The sequence below is a fragment of the Octopus bimaculoides genome, chromosome 14, assembly GCF_046866305.1.
Source record: "Octopus bimaculoides isolate indiv1 chromosome 14, ASM4686630v1, whole genome shotgun sequence".
Taxonomy (NCBI): domain Eukaryota; kingdom Metazoa; phylum Mollusca; class Cephalopoda; order Octopoda; family Octopodidae; genus Octopus; species Octopus bimaculoides.
Window position 1 is genome coordinate 17,433,814 of NC_142941.1, and position 16,878 is coordinate 17,450,691.

A 16,878-nucleotide genomic window follows, 5' to 3' on the forward strand; every position below is an offset into this window, starting at 1 on the left:
CTTTTATTATTGTTATTATTGAGTATCTTATACTATGATTTTATACGATAAAATCATAGTATTAAACTTTATTGAACAATTCTTATATTATTTAGTTTACCAATTGACATACAAACCCAATATATGTGTATGCATGCGAACATATATCCATGCATCTATGCAATTATACACACACACACACACACACACACACACACACGCTCACACACACACACACAAGGTGGATGAAAAATAAATAGGCATTAGAAATATTCCTTTTACAAATTTATTGAAGCAAATGATACATGTTCTTTATTACATGGGAAAATGAAGGTAAATCTTCATATCTCAACGTAAGCACCGGTGGCGTCAACCAGTTTCCTCAAGTGACCAGGGATGGAATGAACAACATTCTGAAGGACGTCGTCTAGGATATCATTGAGAACCTCCTGAATCTGTGTCTCCAAGTCCTCCAGTGTGTGAGGTTTTGTCTTGTACACCTTTTTTGTGTAACCCCACAGGCAAAAATCACATGGAGTGAGATCTGGACTTCTTGGAGTTCTGGACTACTGGACTTCTGCGGTCATGGTCTTCAGATTTTAACTCCTGCACGGATGAAAATTCAATTCTTTATGCAACACCATATGTATTGTATATCTTGTTAGTCCACTTTCATGAGTTGCTTGATGTGTTGATGTTTGCGGGCTGTGATTAAACATTTCCTGCACTGTTGCCATGTTCTCCACTGATTGGGAATGTGGTTGGACGGCCACTTCTTCTTCCATTGTTCACAGAGCCTGTAGTCATCAGCTTTGCATCACAACTTTTTATTGTCTCCGGACGTAATGTTGATGCTTACCTTTTCATGCACACCACCATCTCTGAACCCAAACAATGGAAATCCACACGTCATAGTGTGCTGCTATCTTAGCTCACTCCTGACTGACCATCTGGAAAATAATAAATAAGACAAGAAGAAAATAAGAAATCCCCATCAGTGTTGTCAGTTTAAAAAATGTTTTCGTCATGACTTCAGTGATACTAAAAATTCTATAAGCAATTTCTAATGCCTAGTTACTTTCCACCCACCCTGTATATATATATATATATATATATATATATATATATATATATGTGTGTGTGTGTGTGTGTGTGTATAGTTTTAGGGAAAAGAACCAAGGTTCATGAACTCATCGATGAAACTTAATTTCATTTTAATTTTTAATAAATTGACTTTAATTGAGTTTTTACCTGTAATTTTGGACTTTTGCCCCTGATATTATATGATGATGATGATGATGATGATATGTGCAGATTCGTATGTTTTGTTTTATGCATGTTTTCTCATGCATATACTTGCATATCTAGACATGTTCATGTATACTTAAATGATAAACTTCTGGAAATATATATATATATACATATACCAACATCAGGATCAACTTCATGCAAGCCTGAAGGCATGCTGGCAAAATGCTGCTTCTCTAAATGGAAACCTTACCTGTCATTGTGGTTTTGTGTCATGAAGCAAAGCAGGCCTTGCCATCCACTCAAGAAAACACAAAGTAAATGATGCAAGCAACTGAGTCCTCATTTGTCACATGGTTTTCAAGGCCCCAGCAGGCCTCAAGAGACACAGCTGTGTTCATAGGACATGATTACCACCTTATTTTACTGAACCCTCATTGGTTGTTCATGATGAGAGAATCCATCATATGTGTGTATGTATGTCATTATTCAATTTTATTTCAAGATTTCTTGCCAATAAATAAAGAGCTGGTTTCTAACCTAGATCCAAGGCTCTTTCATTGGAATTTCAACAACATCAACAGGGTATTTATTTGGCGTTAGGAAGGGCATCCAGCTGTAGAAACTCTGCCAAATCAGACTGGAGCCTGGTGTTGCCATCCGGTTTCACCAGTCCTCAGTCAAATCGTCCAACCCATGCTAGCATGGAAAGCGGACGTTAAACGATGATGATGATGATGATGATGATATGTGCAGATTCGTATGTTTTGTTTTATGCATGTTTTCTCATGCATATACTTGCATATCTAGACATGTTCATGTATACTTAAATGATAAACTTCTGGAAATAATAATAATAATCCTTTCTACTATAGGCACAAGGTGTGTATGTATGTATACATGTGTAATATGTATACATATGAGTATATATTAAGGAAATGAAGGTAGTCTAGATTTGAACAGAAACTATTATTTAGTGCTTTTGTACCTTTCAGGGATTCATCATGAATGATTTCTTATTAAAAAAATTCATACTTTTATATATATGTGAGGCAGTTAATAAAAAATCTGGAATTGAATTTAACACACACACACACGCACACACACACACACACATGCATACACATACACATGCTTGTGCATACATGCCCCCCACTCACTCACACACACATACACACACACACAGCTTTTTATGCTTAAGTTGAAATTATGTTCTGGTGAACTTTGCTTTTCATCCCTCCAGGGTCAGTAAAATAAAATACCTTCCAAGTACTGACTGTGGTTGATAGTTTCAACTAATCTGGTTTCTTATTTTGTGCCAAAATAAGAAGCCATAGCAGAATCATTTGCACACTGAGCAAAATACTTTGCAGCATTTCTTCTGGTTCAAATCACACCAAGGTTGATTTTTACCTTTCATTCTTTTGAAGTTGATAAAAAGTTAGTACCAGCTCAGCTCTAAAATCTATGTGATTAACTTCCCCCCACCAACCACCACCACCATCACCACCAGTGCCACCACAATCTCTGGCCTTGAGCCAATAGTAGAAAGAATTATTATTATTATTATTATTATTATTATTTTAAAAAGGATTAATTTAACTCTTGACAAAGGTAAACAGTCAAGACGAAGAGCGCGATTCGATTGTATAGATGTTTTATTCGTTGAACAATATTTCAACAGCACGTCTGTCTTTGTCAAGTTCAAAATAAGAAGTGATAAAAATTCAAAATTATAGTGGCTGACAATATGTGCATCTCTGATCATGAGCAGAAGTAGTTGGAGAGCATCATAGCCATATGTTGGGAGGAATTCTTTGGGGTTTGGATAATTCACCTCTGGAAACATCGGTGTTTCATTCAACATCCTTAAACAACCCTTATTCAGGGACCTTTTGAGCAGGATGGCTACTCGACCTGAAGAAAATTCCAACTGGGCCCCATCTGCAAGGTCATGCACTGTTAATCTTGATATGAGATCACCATATTGTGCACATATGGTTGTGATGCATGTGCATGGTGTACCCTATCAGATAGGTGGTCAAGATGGGTAAACTGGGCTTCGTATATTTTACCCCAGTGTCACTTTGATGGCATGCACTGTTCTCTCTCTCAATAATAATAATACTCCTTTCTATTATAGACACAAGGCCTGAAATTCGAGGGAGGGGGGGATAGTCAATTACACCAACCCCAGTACTCAACTGGTACTTAATTCATTGACCTTGAAAGAATAAAAGGCAAAGTCAACCTCAGCGGAATTTGAACTCAGAACATAAAGTCGGAACATAAAGTCGGAAGAAATACTGTGAAGCATTTTGCTTGGCATGCTAACGATTCTTCAAACATGAAATTTAAAATAATTATTTTGTCTTTATTCCTGGACCCAGTTTTCAGAAATTTTCTCTCATTATTTTTTTTTAATTGTATACTATAAGAAAAATATACAAAATCAAAAACTTGGAATATTTCAATCATTGATGGCAAACTTTTTTTAACCACACATGTCAAAATTTTAATTTCTTTAATAATCCTTGTTATTGAGTGAGTGTTGTGTACATGTATACATGTATTTTAGTCTTAGATAATGCTTATAGATAATCTTTTTTATAACATTACGTTTATGAATTTGTTTTGCAAAATTCCTAATGTGAAATCTTGTATTGAAGTAAATTTTATTATATATAGGGATGGTCATTTTTCTTTTTTTTTTTGCCATATAGACACATGCACTCTGTATTCATTCTTTACTTCAGATTTACATTATTGTTGTTCTTCTATTATGTCCTATGTCTGGAAATCTTTTGTCACACATCCTATGACCTCTTCAGCAACTCTCTATCCTATGTGTCTCCTCCTGTCTCGTTTAGTTCAGAAGTGAATAACAAATATATAGTGCATGTGTTTATCTGGCAAAAAAGCAAAAACAAAAAAGTGACCATCCTAAAATGTAACAATACTTTTTATAACATGTTATTTCAAAAGATTTCACACATCACCTAAAAACCTTGCAGCATGTCATAGGTTTGCAGTACTGATTTAGTAGTATTTTTATGTATTTACTCAAAATATGCTCTGATATGTATTCTTATTACCATGAACTTGGGAATTTGATTGGTTGTCTTAGGAGGACAAATCTGAAACTGAACACAGAAGTGAAAGCCAACTGGTATGTGGTTTGTTTTTCAAAGTGTCTCCTTTAGCACTGGTGAATGCTTTTTCTGCCTGTTCAATGTAAAGAAGTTTAGTCATGTATTGTAGTTCACAGAGTAGTAAAATACATATTTGTTTTCTATCTCAGCACAAAACAACCAATTCTTGTCAGAGGATGTATGGTTAATTAGTCATTGAATTAACCCCCAATATATTACTGCTTTTTATCTTATTGACTGTTTTGAAGGAAATAAAGTAAAGTTGAGCTTCATAAGATTTTGAATTCAAAATGTTGGCTGATACTAAATCGTCAATCACCATCATCATCAGCATCACCACCACCACACCACCTGTTCTATACACTTGCATGTCTTTAGCTGATTTTTTAAGTTGAAATCTTCAAAACTTTTTCTATGGTTTCTACTTGACAATATCTGCTCTCCGCACCTACACCTAATAACAACATGTGATACTTTACAACATCGTCTCACTTGATCTTTTCTTTACTTCCAAACTAGAACATTACTCCTGTCCCTCTGATCCCATCTGCTTATCCGAGAATAATGTTTTTCAACCTTCACCCTTGATACTGAAACCGACACATACACACACACACACACACACACACACACACACACACACACACACACACACACACACACACACACACACTAGTTATATTGACTTCTTAAATGCCATTCATGTTTACTATTTTCTATTTTATCACTTTGTGACTTTGTGGTTAGGGTATTGCACTTATAATCATAAGATTATGTTTCAATTCCTAGACTGGGTGGTGTATAGTGTTCTTGAGTGAAACACTTTATCTCTTGTTGCTCTGCAGTCACTTTGACCCCTGACGCATGGTGCACTGTGCATCTGTTCAGGCAAGGTCAATTTGATGGAGAGAGTGAGCTAATGTGTGGCATGAACATTTGATCGCTATAAACAAATCATTTGTGCAGGTTGTTCTGCAGAGGCTGAATACTCATATGTTGTCTTCAATGAGAGAGTCCATTAATTCATATAAAAAAATAACAAACTAATTGATCAATAATGTATTCACCCTTGTTATTTACAACTTCTTCCCAACATTCAACAAGATTTTCAATACCTCGTTGGTAGAAATCACCTGATTTCGACTCGAAAAATTGATCCAACCAAGCTCTCAATTCTGCATCAGTATTGAACGAAACTCCGCACATAGCATTTGGAAGAGATCGAAAGAGGTGGAAATCTGTTAGTGCCAAATTAGGAGAGTACAACAGGTGTGGCAGCACTTCCCAGCGATGCATTTGAATGGCTTCCTTGGTCATATTGGCGATATGAGGGTAGGCGTTGTCGTGCAGCAGAAGAACTCCATGCTGCCGATTAGGTCTTTTCTCTTGAATAGCCGTGTTGAGTCATTCCATCTGTTGAACATAGAGTTCCGCATTGACCATTTGGTACAAACAATTCGTAATGGATCATCCCTTCTCAGTCCCACCGTACGCACAACATCGTTTTACGCAGATGAAGATATTGTTTCACGCATGGTGTCGCTTTTTTACTGGGGCTAAGCCATTCCATATGCTGCTTCATATTGATGTACAGGCACCATTTTTCGTTGCCGGTAATGATTCAGTAAAGAAACCGTTGCTTGTGTCCGTGAGTTGAGTGGTGTTGCGCAAGCAAACCAGCGGAGATTGTGCCTCGTTGATTTTTGTTGTTGTCACTTAAAGCATGCAGAACCCATGCTCCATACTTCTGAACCTTTCCCATTGAGTGAAGATGCTTCTCTATAGCAGTGTGAGAGCATTCCATTTTCTCTGCCAGTTTCCTTGCCGTGTGACGAGACTTTTCATGCAAAAGATGGTTTAATTGCTCTTCATCAAACTCAACTGGACAGCCAGAACGAGGTGCATCTTTGAGGTCAAAATTCCCATTTTTGAACTTGGCATACCAATCACGAGTGGTTCTTTCAGCTATGGCACTGTCTCCATACACAGCACAAATGTCGCGAGCAGCTTTTGTGGCCTTAGAACCTTGATTAAAAGCAAAAAGAAGGAGGTGTCGAGAATGCTCGTTTTTCTTAACTTGACATTCCATTTTAATGATCTGAAAATAAACAAAAATTAACTAAAATTAACTAGAAAAAAAAACAAAACAAAATAGATTCCAAAATGATTTTAAAATAGAATTCTCAACAAAAAATAGATTCCAAAATTTAAAAATGCAATAAATTCTAAAATTTAAAAAAATTGGCGGGAACTTAGTTGCCAACCCAATATATATATATATATATATATATATATATATATATATATATAGAGAGAGAGAGAGAGAGAGATAGACAGACAGACAGACAGACAGAGAAAGAGGGGGGAGAAGGAATAAGCAAGAGAACCTCTCTAGTGCTAGTGCAGCAAAGGGTGGCAAAGCAAGAGGGGTAGAGGGGTAACAAGTTAAATTCATACACGTCGAAAGCAGGTCAAGTTCTGTGGTTTGTGTTTAAACAGGGAGACCATCCAAAGGAGTTGCAGGAGATTCTGAAGTCATCTGGAGGTCATGGTTGAAGTCAATAGTAATTTGACCTCTAGCATGTTTGTTTACATACATGCTTCAATGAACTCAAATGAAACATAAAGCCCCTCCTTAATTTCCTGCACGAAATATGGCCAATTTAGTGTAGATGTTATCTTCCAAACTTGAATAAAACTAATGACCTCTATCCATTCTCCTTGCTCCAGTTTTCTTTTCACCACCATTTTTTAAAACATTCAACTTGTTATTCTCCTGTTATTTCTCTCTCACACTTTTTGTTTTCCTCTACAATTCTCTATTCCTGCTCATCCCATTAAACAATTCATAAAACTGTTTCATTACATGTCACAAAATAGACAATTACACCACAACAACATTGCCACTACTGAGCTTTACTCACAAGCTGACCCCAAAAATATATGAAAGGCTTGGAGATGCAAATGCATGCACGCACACGCACACACACACACACAGAGGCTTCCTTCAGTTTCTGTCAATCAAATCCACTCACAAGGCTTAGGTTGGCCCAGGACTATAGTAGGAAATGCTCACCTAAGAGGCCTCACAGTGGGACTGAACCTGAAATCATGTGGATGGGAGGCAAGCTTCTTAACCACACATCTGCATCTACTGTAACTCAAATCGTGTCAATAAGCTGCATTGTTAGCTTGCTGTGCTGAGTTCAACTCTTCTAAGTATGAAATCTGTCAGCCCTTATGTCCCAGATACACTACACTAGGACTCATTCATTGGTACCCTAACAATCCATTATCTAAAGCTGATATTCACATTATTCATTTTGAAGAATTTCGGGAATCTGTTGGTTGTTGTTGCTGTTATAGTAGTTATTGTTGTTTAACCCTAACCAAACCATCTTGTAATGAAAGACACTCCAGATGTGACCATCTTATCATTTTTTCATGCGTAATGTAGCTATGAAGTATTATCTGTAACCTTATCACGTATCATAGTCATATAGTATTACCTATTTTCTTATTATATAGTATAGTCATGCAGTATAGCCATATCCAACACGTCCTTCCCAGTTTTAAGATAGTTGAGTGTAATTTGAGAGAGATTTGGTTGTTATTTCTTGCAGGTTGAATGTCTGTATAGGTTCCATATTGGTGAAAGATTTCTTAGGAAAAGAAAGCCTTATCATTATTTACATTCACAAGAGATATCATTGGAGCATCAGACAAAATACCTTGCAATATTTGTTCTGGCTGAGGCAGTGAGTGAGCAAGCAGAATTTTAAGCATGCTGGATAAAATACTTAGTGGCATTTTATCAGTCTATATGTTCTGAGTTCAAATTCCACTGAGGTCGACTTTACTTTTTGTTCTTTTGGAGTTAATAAAATAAGTACCAGTTGAGCACTAGGACTGATTTAGTCAACCTATCCCTCCCCTTAAATTGCTGGCCTTGTGCCAAAATTTGAAGCCAATATTTGTTCTGGCTCTTTACTGTCTGAGTTCAAATTCCACAGAGGTCAACTTTGCTTTTTCACCTTCTGTGGTTGATAAGATATAAAATACTAGTTAACTACTGTGGTTGATTTAATCAAATATTATTTTCTTCCCAAATTTTTGACAGTTATTATTTACATTGACGTCTACAAAATCCACTCACAAGGCTTTGGTCAGCCCAAGGATATAGTAGAAGACACTTGCTCAAGGTGCCACACAATGGGACCGAACCCAGAACCATGTGATTAGGAAGCAAGCTTCTTACCACACAGTCACCCCTATGCCTTATATTCTGAGTTCAAATTCCACCAAGGTCGACTTTGCCTTTCATCCTTTTGGGTTTGATAAAGTAAATACCAGTTGAACACTGGGGTCAATGTAATTAATTATCCACCTTCCCCAAATTTTAGGCCTTGCGCCTATAATATAAAGGATTATTTACATTCATGATGCATATGGAATTCAACTAGGGAACAGTATCATCATCATCATCATCATCATCATCATCATCTTGTTGCTTGCTTGCTTGCTTCATGCTCTTGCTTGATGGGGCTGAGGTGATCCCAGGTTAGTGGTCTCAGAGATGTCATCATGCATAGAGCCAACAAGGTCCAATGCTCTCCATTGCTGGTGGTCCTGTGCCAGCTCCTCTGCATCCTCCAGGGTGACATCAAGCCTCTGGAGATCTTCCTCAATCGTGTCCAGCAATCTGGTGCAGAGCCTGCCATGAAGCCTCTTTCAGCTCACAGCTGCTATGCTGAATGGGAGTAAAGCCCTGGTAGGATGATCTAGTGGGGGACAGAAGACATGTCCATATCTGTGCATGTGATGGATAGCTATGTGGTGGGAGGCTGAAGGCTGAAGCGTGCATGTAATTCCTTGTTGGAGACATCACTATCATCATCATTTAATGTTTATGTCCCATGCTGGCATAAGTTGGACAGTTTGATAGAATGTGAGGAGTCCAAGGGCTGCATTGTATTCCAATGTCTACTTTGACAGGGTCCCTATTACTGGCTACCCTTCTGAACACCAACCACTTTACAGTGTGTACTGGATACTTTTTTCATACTGCTAACACTAATAAGGTTACCAAGCAGCTTGCAAAACTTTGAAATCTAAGGGAAGTGGTTTTATGCAAGGAGATAAGGGGTCAGTCCCTTGTTGTCAAGGAGCTATATGACTACTCCCATTTTAAGAGGATGTGAGTGATTGGGTTGCTGCTGGAGAGAAAGGGTTGAAATAGTGGTAATGAGGAGACTGGGTAGACCCTCAAGGTTCAAGATGTGTAGAGGTAAGTAGACATGGAAGTTAGTATACTTATATCTACACACATACACATGTATTCACAAACATAGTCACATATATATAACTACAGATGTGTGTATGTGTGTGTGTGAGAGAGAGAGAGAGTATTTGAATGTATGTAAGCAGAAGTTGTAAGGGTGTATAGGAGAGTGAAAGAGGGGTGATGAGTGAGGGGTTAACTATAATGAATGAAGAACAAGTATTAAGAGATGATAAGTAGGGGAGGTGGGGGAAGATTAGGTGACAACTGTAGAGATTGGGTTGAGATGTAGTGAATGGTGGATAATTGTGGTGGTGGGGTGACTGATGATGCAGTGATGAGTTGGTGGTGGTAGGGGAGAGGAGGAGATGACTGACAATATGGAAAAAGTGCCAAAGGAAGAGCAGCAGAATAGAAATAATTTTATAGTAGACAGGGGAAGAATGAGAGAGAGAGAGAGAGAGAGAGAGAGAGAGAGAGAGAGAGAGGGAGAGAGAGAGAGAGATATGAGGAGAAAGAGAGCAAAAGAAGGAGAGTACATGTGATTGGGTAGGTTGTATAAGTGGGTGGTGGAAGAAAGAGAGAGGCAGGTATAGTGCATGCAGAGACTGAATGATGTATGGTGGTAGTGAAGGTGAGACAATTTGGTGGCTCCTGGGATGGGGCAGTGATCAATGTAAAATGTAGGTAAAGAGGACAGTATCAAGGATGAAGGATGGATGCCAGGTGAAATGGTTTGGGTAATGAGAAAATTTAGTGATATCAAAGAAAAGATGTAGATACAGAGATGATGGGTGGTGGGGGTATCTTGAGGACATAGTTGTGCTAAAAAGCACCCATTACATTGTTGGAGTTGTTGGCATTAGAAAGGGCATCCAGCCATAGGAACCATTCCAAATCAGACTGGAACTTGGTGTAGTTCTCCGGCTTACCAGTTCCAGTCAAACTGTCTAACCCATGCCAGCATGGATTGCAAACACTAAATGATGATGATATATATATATATATATATATATATATATATATATACACACACGCACACTCACACACACATACACAGTGCTTCCAGAACTTGGTTTTGCCAACATGGGCAAATTTTCTCAGGAACTATATATCACTAGTCATTCAGATCCTTTGTAATCTTCTTTGTGATGTTCAAGGTCCTGAGATTATCCTTCACCACTTTGTCCCATATCTTCCTGAATCTCTCTCTTCCATAAATTTGATCCACATTAAGTGATCGGCACTTCTTTTTATTCAGCTATCTTCATGCATACACACCACACGTCCCTATTAGTACAGTCGTTTTATCTCTCATTTAATACATTTGTACTATGCTGTTCAAGCACACCAACATTGCACATCCAACCCAGCATGCTCGTTTCATTTCTTTCCCAGTCTTCTCAAGTTTTCTGCACTCAAAGTTCATGTTTTACTACAATGCAGCTTCGTATCATACAAATATCACACAATCTACCCTTCACTCTGAGAGAAAAGACCTTTGTTGCCAGCAGCAGCAGCAGTAGTAGCTCTCTGAACTTTCTCCAACCCATTCTTATCATTTTGTGTATTTATTTTTTTGCTGCTTTCATGGATTCCCATGACTCTTTGCTGCCATCCAATTCATAGTGAATCTTTCATTAGCTGATTACACAACCATGGCCACCACTCCTATGGTTGCATTGCAGTTACTCTCTTGATAGATCTTCATGATCCTGGTTGTTGATTTTCTAGGATTCCTCTGCTCAGCATCAATGTAAGAAGCACTGTTGACTCAGTTCCGCTCTTCCGCTATCTCTTCATAATCTGACATGTTGCAGTCCCATGACTTCACTGCATCCCTAGCTGAGTGGCCAAACAGGTGTAATGCCTTACCAAAGGGCAGCCCATAACTATGCAGGGTATAGACATCACTCTGTGAGATACTTTTAAATACTCACATACCCAGTTATATATATTAGAGAAATTGTTGTATTGTTTTGTTAAATATCACTACTTTGATCTTATGATAGTTACACTGTAGTGCTTCATTGCTCAACTCGCGTATTCAGCAGAAATTTCTTTGACTAAGAATGGGACACTGATTTCTGATTTATTTATGTTTATAAATCCTTATATAATCCTTATATTCTTTATCCTTATACATTTATACACACACACACATGTGTGCACATACACACATACACACATACACCCACGCTCACTCAATCATGCAGACAGGTATGTGCACACATACTCATACTCATACACACACACTCATACTCATACACACACACTCATACATTCATACATATAATCTCTCGCATGCATGCACTCAGTTACACAGTCACGTTGACATATATACACTTGCACACAATTTTTATGCAAATGCATTCGTGTAATACTTCTGGTGATACACATTTCAACACAAGTGTACAAAAGCGAGATCTTTCTGGATATAGTCATCATATTCATAATCTTCTTTTACACACACACACACACACACACACACACACACACACACACACACACACACACACACATGCACACACGCATACACACACACACACACACACACACACATGCACACACGCATACACACACACACACACACATGCGCATTCACACACTTGCACATTCACACACACACACACACGTGTGCGCGTGCACACATGCACATTCACACACACATGCTCTCTTATACACAAACTCTCTCTCTCTCTCTTACACACATTCTCACACATGCACTCACACACACACAAACACACACACAATGTTTGCATATATATCCTTGCACACAACTTATATAGATGCATTCCTTGTATTACTTCTGGCAATACACCTTTTAACACACATGTACAAAATTGAGATCTTTCTATACCAATATAATTATCATATGCATGTTCTTCTTTGTTCCTATGCATTCCAATAATATCTGGGTTTAGGATCAAGAAGACTCTAACATTGATAACCAGGTATTTTGCTATTCATATTTTTTTTCCCTAAATTATGTCGTAATTTATTAGCTTCATATATGTATATTTAAATGTTTTCTTGAATTTTAAGCAACACATTTTATTTATTTATTAGAAATAGCTTAAAGAGAAAAATGAATTTTATATTGTGAGAAAGAAAATGCTTTTTATTTAATTTGCATGCCTCATAGAATTCAAGCTGTAATTACTGCCAAAGGCGGTCCTACCCCATATTTAAATAAATTTGTTTGAAACTTTAAATTTTACCGGTGAGTGTGTTAGATTTTAAGGCACAATAAGAAAATGACTCTCCCCAGACACAACAGAATATGCTTCAACACACGAAATCACATAAAAAATCTAGCAAACCAAATCCCAAAACGAAATATATATATATATATATATATATATATATATATATATATATATATATATATATATACATATATACATATATATACATACATATATATATATGTATATATACACACACATACATACATACGTACATACATACATATATGCTCAATGATGCATTATCATCATTGTTGTGCATCCATTTCTATGCTGGTATAAGTTGGATGGTTTGAAGGGATTCAACAGTTTGGAGACCAAGTCTTACTCAAATGTCTAATGCTTCTGTCAGATATATTTATTGGAGAGAGAGAGAGAGAGAGAGAGGTGGGGGGAGATGACATGTTTTACTGGAATACTAGATCTGTGATTCCAGTAACACAGTTAAACAACTCATCTTATTCTGATTTAAGATTCCTCTTTTTCATTAATATAGTATATCCCACTCTTTGGGCTGCTTGTATTACTATTTGCTTATGCAGAACATCATGGAGGCGCAATGGCCCAGTGGTTAGGGCAGCGGATTCGCGGTCATAGGATCACGGTTTCAATTCCCAGACCGGGCATTGTGAGTGTTTATTGAGCAAAAACACCTAAAGCTCCACAAGGCTCCGGCAGGGGATGGTGGTGAACCCTGCTGTACTCTTCCACCACAACTTTCTCTCACTCTTACTTCCTGTTTCTGTTGTGCCTGTAATTCAAAGGGTCAGCCTTGTCACACTGTGTCACGCTGAATATCCCCGAGAACTACGTTAAGGGTACAGGTGTCTGTGGAGTGCTCAGCCACTTGCACGTTAATTTCACGAGCAGGCTGTTCCGTTGATTGGATCAACTGGAACCCTCGACGTCGTAAGCTACGGAGTGCCAACAACAACATGCAGAACATCACTAGTGTCCTCAGATTCTACTGTTTGCTTTTATTTAGACAGGAAATCAGTAGAACATTAAACAAAACGATCATACAATTACAATATTTAGTTATTTCCCATTACATTCTGAGTTCAAATCCTGCTGCAACAAATGTTATCTTTCATCCTTTCAGGATTTGTTAAAACAAAGTATTGGAAAAGATTTAAGTAACTGTTTCCTCTCTTTCTAAAATTGTAATATTGTATGTAACTCTGTTAGAAATCATCATGGATTGGTAGAATTATTAGATCATCAGACAAATGCTTTGTTTTATTTGTTCCTGCTCTTTACATTCTGAGTTCAAATCCTTCCAAGGTCAACTTTGTTTTCCATCGTTCTGGGGCTGAAAAAAAGTTCCAGTGATGTAATGGGGTCGATTTAGTTTTCGAAATTCTGCCCCTCCTTACATTTCTGACCTTGTGTCTTTGTAAGAAATTCTTCTTACTACATATGTCTTGCAAACAACTCGCACATGCAAGTGCTACCAGTCGAGAACTCCGCATACCGGAAGCCAGCAAGTGTATGGGGTCATCAGGAGAGAATGCGCGCCGTTTCAGGGCCTACCTCTCGATGGCATCAATGCGCACTGATATGAGGCCCTGCAGCTCTTCATACATCTCAGATAATAAAAAAATACAACTCAAGAGACAATTTCCATCTATAAACTAATAATGGTCATGTTGCTATTGTTGTTGTTATAACCACTTGTGTCTTATCTGTACATCTATTTAAACAGGACCAAATACACTACCAAGTTGCTGAAGACAAGACCAAGGTCTGCTTGAATAGATTTTCTAATACCTAAAGATATCGCATGCTTGTGTCTCTTTCAACGCATTTCACCTAGTCTCATCCTATGCAACTTCTTACACAGCTTCTTTTTACGTTTTCATCATCTTTTAACTTTTTGCCTATCTTCAAGGCTTGTAGGTTCTCATCGCCATACACCATGCTGTAGTTTGTGTTAGCATATTTAATAGATGATGACCAGATTAATTTAGTTATCAGTTTAATCCCTTACTTTGTTTAATGCAATGCTACGCATTTACTTTGAATCTTCAGCTTTTATCTTTGATTCCTGTTTGTTAAAACTATGGCACATCTTGGAGACTGTATGCATGTCATCATATGTGGCTTATCATTTCTTTAATCCCATCACTACTACCATACCCCATCACCACTACTACCACCACGTAATATCAGTCACTCCATTTGACCAGTGACCTTTTTACAGTGGAATTCTCGTTTAAGAATATTAACCTCTGATTTAAAAAAAAAAAAAATTCAAAAAAGAGTGGAACTTTTAGGATTTATGAGAGGGCGGGGGTAAATGATTAAAAAAAAATTTTTTTAATAATTGTATGAATTCCTGTGTGTAGAACACAGATTTGCTAAAATTTTCTGAAAATTCAAAAAAAAATTTTTTAAGTTATGAGAGATTATATGGGGTGCATAAACCAGAATTCGACCCTTTTTATGACATTGATCAGTGAAATATATGTTTCTCCTTAACTGTTATGTGTCCATTCTGAGCTTCCTTTCATCTCTGAGGCTTGAAAACTCACCAAATAAGACGTCTTGTAAGATGTACACTTGTTAGATGTTGCTTTCATTTCTACTTAAAACTGATTCTCTTTAATATCATAAAAGTGTTTGGAGCAAAGGATTGAAATGCCCGGGGACTCTTGCTGCATGGAAAACAGATAGTAAAGTGGAAGCTGTCTTAGTTAATGGGGTGAGGCAAGAAAATTTTTAATTGGTATTACACCCATAGTGAGAAAAATCAATAGTTATCTTAACCCTTTGCCTATCTAAAGTATTTTCATAAGTTTATTTTAGATGTCCATGCTTGTTTTCAGCCTTTAGTTAGCCCGTGTTTCATATATTCATATATTTCATTTCCATGCTTTCTATAAGTCCCAAGTAATTATGGTGTTTGAAAAAAATTGGGAACATGTCTTATATATGATGCATGGATGCCAGGGAAATATGTCCTATGTATTGCATGTGATCTACATGAGAGGCAAAAAATTTATGACTAACTCTGGTCAATTTGTTTTTATTAGAAGCATCGAAATGTGTATTGTACAATAAAAACAAGAAGATGATATTTTTTTCAAACTCAGAATTTCTGTTAGAACAGCAGAAATGCTGGGTAAATTAGCCTTACAAGGCGGAAAAATTTGTTAACAAACAGCCATGAGATTCAAACCCACATCTCCCAAGCCTTGGGCAGTTTAGCTTAATGGTAAAACACTCAACCAGAGTCTTGAGGGATGTGGGTTCAAGTCCCATGGTTGATTTTGATAGATTTTTCCTGCCTTGTAAGGGTAATTTACCCAGTATTTCTTGCTGTTCTAACATGTCATTAAGACAAATGTTAGTTTATATTATACACTTACACACACACACACACACACACACACACACACACACACACACACACACATATTGTTATATTTCAGGATGGTCATTTTTTTTTTTTTTGCCTAATAAACACACACACTATATTTTTGCTCTTCACTTGTATTATTCTTATTTTACCTTATGTTTATTGTCAGGAAATCTTTCATCACTCATCTGTGACCTCTTCAGCAACACTTTCCATCCATGTGTAACCTCCTGCTCCACCTAAACCATTCTGTCCTTCTGTGATGTGTATCCTTATCTGTGCATGTACTTGTGTCTGTATCTGTGTGAATGCGTGTGTCTGTGTGCATATGCATACACATGTCTCTGTGTTTTGCATGTATGCTTGTGTGTGTATCTGTTTGTATCTGTGCTCTTCATATAGGTTTTTGTTTACTTATTTATCTCTATTTCTTATATTTCATCATAAGTATTTGCATATATGTGTGTGTATGTGTGTGTGTGTATGCATATACACACATATGATAGTATATATGTATATATATTTGCGCATATATATACACGTATGTGTGCATATATGTGTATATGTATGTGCATGTATGCATATGTATGTCTATCTATCTATCTATCT

The 16,878-nt window shown here is 37.2% G+C and overlaps 1 protein-coding gene across 1 annotated transcript in view; it reads left to right on the plus strand.

Moving 5' to 3' along the window:
• Nucleotides 1-16,878, plus strand: part of LOC106883371 (cilia- and flagella-associated protein 43) — a gene marked incomplete at its 3' end in the record, with an annotated part of 112,447 nt that overhangs the window by 63,448 nt on the left and 32,121 nt on the right. Inside the window, exons 24-26 of the mRNA XM_089363318.1 lie at nucleotides 4,355-4,396; nucleotides 12,585-12,614; nucleotides 14,614-14,652. Coding sequence (XP_089219444.1) covers nucleotides 4,355-4,396; nucleotides 12,585-12,614; nucleotides 14,614-14,652 — 111 coding nt within the window. The remainder of the gene's footprint in view (nucleotides 1-4,354; nucleotides 4,397-12,584; nucleotides 12,615-14,613; nucleotides 14,653-16,878) is intronic.